Source organism: Monopterus albus, unplaced genomic scaffold (assembly GCF_001952655.1).
Source record: "Monopterus albus unplaced genomic scaffold, M_albus_1.0 scaffold46.1, whole genome shotgun sequence".
NCBI lineage: Eukaryota > Metazoa > Chordata > Actinopteri > Synbranchiformes > Synbranchidae > Monopterus > Monopterus albus.
The window spans coordinates 3,502,369-3,508,391 of NW_018127926.1; the positions used below are offsets into that span (position 1 = coordinate 3,502,369).

Genomic DNA, 6,023 nt, shown 5'->3' on the forward strand with positions numbered 1-6,023 from the left:
AATGTAGTTTTCATACAGTCTAAATTGTTAAAATTCTTTGATTTAGTGGAATATAAGACTGCTGTGTTTATGTATAAAGCCAGGAACGACTTATTACCTGGTGGAATCCAAAAGTTATTTGGTGAAAGGGAAGGGGGATATAACTTAAGGGGTCACTTAAATTTAAAAGTTCATGCTATACGTACAACCAAAAAAAGATTTTGTATTTCTATAAGTGGGGTCAAATTATGGAATAATTTAACTGTGGATATGAAAAATAGTACTAGAATTGAGGAGTTTAAATATAAATATAAATGTATGTGTTATACAAGATATATGCAAGAATAAGATTTATTCGAGAAGGCATTAGGAAACACTGTTTTATCTATGTAGAGCTTGCAGCCAATGATGTATGTAATTTTGTACAATATGATGTCATGGGGTAGGACTGGATAAGTCTGACTTCTTCCTACTCCATTCAAACATGTAACAGGTGTAAGCAAACTGATTTTGGATTAGTATTGGTTGGATATGTGTAATTATGTGTGTTATTGTCATTTGTTCATTTGTTCTGTTCTGCATGTTTGAAAGAATAAATCAATCAATCAATCATAAATAAACCACAAATCAACAACTGAGTTTATCGGGGTGTTGCATTCAAAGCCAATGCTTGTGTATTTGTGAACAGAAACAAAATTAATGACAAAATTACTAATAAATCCAAATGTTAAATATTTCAACAGTTTTTTAAAAAAAGTGTTAACTACAGTGATTTATAACTGTAACAGTAAACCAGGTACCTGCAGTATTCAATACCAATACAATAGTATGCCAAGTACCAAAACCTGCACATGGGAAAGCAGAAACCCCCCTTTTCAGTTTTTCTATTTAATGCCCAGTTCCTATAATGGTATAATTATATGTTAAACATGTTGACTTGGACTTCATTTCTAAAATCCAGCACAGGGGTATATACATACAGCAGAAATGTAATTTTAGTAGAGGTGGTGGGTTTATGTTGCTATTGGCAAATTGGGCACAAAGCTAATTCACCAGCCTCATCCAGTATATTAGCATCAACCATGCTAGCACACATCCCCAGTAACGCTGTCTGGGGTTAGCTCAAAGGTGGCATACAATACCTAACAAGTCAGAGTTATTATACGGCACCATTTCATCAATAATTTAACCGAGATAATATTTTTGAAATCAGAAGTGTAAGTCTTGCAAATAAGAAGGAATGTTCACCAGGATTACAATCAAGTGTGACTGTGATTTCGCTGGGATCAGGAGTTGAAATACGAGGTAGAGGGCTTCGTGGCGGGGGAGGTCAGGTGGTGCTGATGAGAGCCAGGAGACTGCGGTGTCTGTCCTGAAGAAAAATGGATGGATAAATAGTTGGAAAAGAGTAACAGGCAATGTGATGCTAGGTGATCACTATGTGAGCATCAGAAAATGCAAGAAATGACAGACAGTGGAAGCACTGTGAACGATTTGGCTTTTTGGGCATACTTTTACTTTGAAATCCTAACATGTTCTTACTCCTGTAGGGGAGTACACTTATTTTTCAGCTGGCTGCTTACACTATATTTATATTATTAATTACAGAAGCTGGTAGGGTTATTGGGGTTACTGACACAACAGACCGAGGTCATGCTGTAAAACACTTGTATTCAAACAACCTGTTATGTGCTCCATGTTGAGGTTCTCATCAAAGCCCTGGTGTCTCTGGTAGGCCTCAAAGTTCACAGAGGCATCATCCTCTGATAGGCTGTGAGGCACCTGGCCATCACCAGGACGACACACCTCAAAACGAATCCATCTGTAGCTAAATAAACAAGGTAAGAAAAAAAAGGAATTAAATTCCTAACGAATGCAAGCTGACTCGACCTACATATGTAAAATATACTGAAATACTGGATATGCCCTTTTACTTTGTATAACCGCACATCTCAAAAAGGAACTTCAATTAACTGCAAAACTGATACTGAATATTTACAGTATTATTTAGAGTTTACCACATAAAACTGCTTCAGTACTAGACAGTCTAAACACAGAACCCGAAAAGTTCTGCCACAACAAAGCACGTTTTTTTTGTTTTTTTTTGTTTAAGTTTTTCAAATCCACATTTTAACCATGTTATGCATGGGACAATGTCAAGTACATGCCGTGCGTTGTAATTCATTCATTATCCACATTCAGGGAGCAGGGTGAATTTACTTGCTACATTTACGTGCTCCAGGACAACTCTGGATGAGATTCTGGATCGTGGGGTGAGAGAAGCCAAAGAAGTCAGCTCCTGATGGCACGATTGGTACCACAGACTTGGAACTAGAAGGACATCATGAATTAGTACACAATTAAAGTGACATAAAATAAAGCTGACTAAAGCTATGTTAACATTACCCGCTGAAGTGACCCACATCCAATTTTTTTCCTCCAGCTGATTCATATCTAATATTTTCATAGATGTGTGAACAACCCATCTGGACAGCCACGTCATGTCGTACATATGTGGTCAGATCAGAATGTATGCGTTTGTTTTTTTTACAATGTCATATTCATTCATTGTTGGCCCCTCACAGTCCAGTTAAAAGTAAAAGACGGAGGAGAGCGACACCAGTGGCGCAGGTCAGTGGAGAGACAAGGAAGTCTCAAATTTGTTGGATGTTTATGGAGAAGCTTCTGATCAAGTATGTACCGTAGCCAAGCAGTTTTTGATAAAACTGTGCAACCTGACCCTCACACAAATGACCATATTGTAGTGATGGGTAGATGAGGCGTCATGAAGCGTTTCGACACATTGCCAAACTGTATTGATACTGTGTCGATACTGTGTCACTGAATACTGACACCTGCTGGACCTTAAAAATCCCTACAGGCAACCTAGTTGACAGACTCAACTGACACTGATTTGATGACCTAGTATATACAATAATATAATTTAAGCCATTGCAGAGTGTTTGTAAATATAATAATAAATGTGAATTCAATGTGTACTTGTATGCAACTTAAGCAGTTGCGCCACCAACATAACATGAGTATAACATCAAAGTCTCAGTTTTCAGTGCTGTGGTGGCGATCTCAGGGTATTTTTAATCAAGAACACCGGCAGAGTTGTTGTCTCGAACATACTTTTAAGGCCGCCATTCATTTGCGATCTCCAGCACAAGAACACCGGCAGAGTTGTTGTCTCGAACATACTTTTAAGGCCGCCATTCATTTGCGATCTCCAGCAGTTGATCTTCTTCTTGCACAGACCTGCTGGATTCACCTGGTTTGTTGACAAATGGGTTGCGGATCCATTCCTTGGCAGTTCGTGGGTCCTTTGTGGTTGGGAAGTAGCGCTCGAACTCTTTTAAAAGCAAAGACAGGTGATCGTGCACCAGCTGGGAGAATGAAGGCTCAGGCTCAGTCTCACCCAAAATCCCCGCTAATGTTTGAAACATGTCCAAAATGCCTCTGTTGACGCGCCGTCCCCACAAATCCAGTTTGGCTTTAAATGCAACTACTTTATCTGCCAACTTGAAGACAGTTGTCATTTTCCCCTGAAGAGACAGATTGAGTTCATTGAGCAGGCTGAATATGTCGCACAAGTAAGCCAGTTTTGGCGCTCAAGTGACCGAGATGTAACCGGACCCATCACTACCATATTGGTATTCTTCTACATACGTGACTCAAATTTCAGTTAAACCTGTGCATGTGTAACAGTTTAAGACTTCAAGCGTGTTCAAATCAGCCGTGAACAAATGTCAATTACTAACATGAATGTGAACCAACAACACAAAAAGCTGACAAAAAAATTGGAGTGGCGCATTAAGGCCTGCAATGTGAACTTTTATATTATTTAACAGTATAAAAACATCAGTCTGAGGGGCAGCATCAGTACCTGACTGATGCAATGGCCTTCAGCAGATTGGCATGGCACATCAGGGCAGAGGAGGCCACAATGGCATTCTGAGGATCTTCTTCGGGCACAATCTCAAACTGGCGGGACAGTAATGGACTGCATATGTATCAGAGCAGCAAGGCAGTACGTGGAGGTTTTGATACATTTACTCACCTCTGACCAGAGAAACTGTTAAATTAGATATTTTAACTCATTTTCTTACACTATAAGCATCTGAAAACTAGGGCCAGAAGAATGATGATGGACATTTAGGTAAAACTGACAACAATCACAACTGTGTGTGTGTACCTGTGGACCTGTTCCCCCGTCCTTTATTTGGCAGGTGTAGAGGCACTGCTGGTTGGGGTTTTTCATGCTGGCAAAGATTCGTGTGCTGCAGAAGCCCACAGGGTAGATGGCGCACTCATCATGGAACAACATTCTGTCTGTGATGATCTGGAGAGCAGTTACAAATTTGCACTTGGTAAAACACATTCAGTGGAAAGTGCCAACTTGATTTTATCCCCACTTTGTCATGTTATAGATTTTTTAACCATCCATCTAGCTATAGGTATGATAGACAGTATAAGTTGTCATCACAGGAAGGCTTCAGTTCAGAGGTTTATCACACCTGTGACATGTGAGTCAGGTCCAACACTGACCTCTCCCAGACTGTAGACTGTTAAACCTCCCAGGATGATGGGAAAAACAGGACGACCAGATGAGTCCAGAGGGATGGGCTGCACCAGTTTCCGAGACCCATCTGCTAGCTTTCTCTTCTTAGACATCTTCTTTGGAACTAAACAAATATGACAGAATAAAATCACTGGCCAGATGTCATCTATTACCAATCAGCATCTGCATTAATACTTGACCATAGTGCTCACGTTCTTCCTTTCCATTCTCCCTGCCTCGCTCTTTTCTTTCCTTCTTTGGTTTTTTAAGAGGTCCCTCTTCCCCTGTTGATACCACAGGTGTCAGGTTGTGCCCCCCAGACAAGCCTGAAGCCCCTGCAGGACCTGAGGTTAATGCCACAGGTGGCACAGTTGGATGAGAACTTGAGCTGGGTGTGGATAGTATTTCCCCCTCCGACAAACACTGATACTGCAACAGTGACTTCAGTAAAAACCTATAAATAAAGATTAATGGAAATGTTTAATATTTGTAAGAACATTATGGGACTCATAAATATAGCTGAAACATTTCCACTCACCTCCGCTCCTCCTTTGCTCTCAGAAACTTCTCTTCTAAGTGGGCAACTTCATCGCAGAGAGCTGCATTCTCCTGTGGGTAAAACAGTGTTACAACACTGATAATAACTAAACTGCTCCTTAGAGAAACATAATACATTAAACTGTTTTCACTGTTTCAGCTTTATCATCCTTTACAATATCCTTCCATATATGCAAGATGTGAAAGAAAACCTAGAGTAACTAGCTTTTTAATTATTCACTAGTTCACTCACAAATATCATGGCACGAGCAGCTTTGCGCAGCCTGAGGTACTTGAGTCGGTACTTTTCATTCTGGTTTTTTCGTGGGCCTCTCTTCATCTTGGCCTTATGGTCAGAGGAACTGGTGGGGGATGGGAAGGCAGGCACCGAGGCACCCGAGCCAGAACTGGAGATGGTATTCTGCTGCGGAGAGCCAAGGAAGGCCTGGGCAGTGAAGGCCTGCAGGGCCTGCTGCCGCTCCTCATCAGTCTGCGAGGATGGTTGGGGAGAGAAAGACAGAAGTGTGCTCATATGTACTAGGAGTATCTATGGCTCAAGCTTGTTTCACCTTCAGGATGATGGATGAAAATACAGACTAAAATGCTGACAAACAATTAACATGTTCACATGCAACTTCCACTGAAACTGCTGTATGAAAAGCAATGAAAGTTGCTGAAAATAAAACATGCAGAAGCAGTTCAAAACTAAAGAAATTCAAATAAAGAAATTATTCCTACTGATATGTATCTCAGAACCTTTCCTCTCGTCTTTTCACACTGAAACAGATCAAGAAAAAAAATCTCTTTCCTAGGTATTTATTTGTCAAAATGAGTTTTTCAACCCAGATCCAATTTCCCACTGGTTATGCTATGCTTTTGTAACCTAGGTTTTAGGTTTTATATATACACACACACACACACACACACACACACATATATATAT

General features: G+C 40.3%; 1 protein-coding gene across 4 annotated transcripts in view; it reads right to left on the bottom strand.

Annotated features, from left to right (window-relative positions):
• Positions 1-542: 542 nt before the first annotated feature.
• The window catches only part of tbrg1 (transforming growth factor beta regulator 1), an 8,618-nt gene continuing 3,137 nt past the window's right edge, over positions 543-6,023 (bottom strand). For 3 of the 4 annotated variants that reach the window (XM_020600399.1, XM_020600396.1, XM_020600397.1), the window contains 9 exons: positions 5,334-5,570; positions 5,082-5,152; positions 4,756-4,997; positions 4,531-4,667; positions 4,178-4,324; positions 3,869-3,966; positions 2,200-2,310; positions 1,662-1,807; positions 544-1,351 (listed from right to left, as the gene is read on the bottom strand). In XM_020600399.1, coding sequence (XP_020456055.1) covers positions 1,266-1,351; positions 1,662-1,807; positions 2,200-2,310; positions 3,869-3,966; positions 4,178-4,324; positions 4,531-4,667; positions 4,756-4,997; positions 5,082-5,152; positions 5,334-5,570 — 1,275 coding nt within the window. In that variant the 3' untranslated portion in view covers positions 544-1,265. Of the gene's footprint in view, positions 1,352-1,661; positions 1,808-2,199; positions 2,311-3,868; positions 3,967-4,177; positions 4,325-4,530; positions 4,668-4,755; positions 4,998-5,081; positions 5,153-5,333; positions 5,571-6,023 lie in introns of all 4 variants that reach the window. The other variant, XM_020600398.1, reaches the window with a different exon arrangement.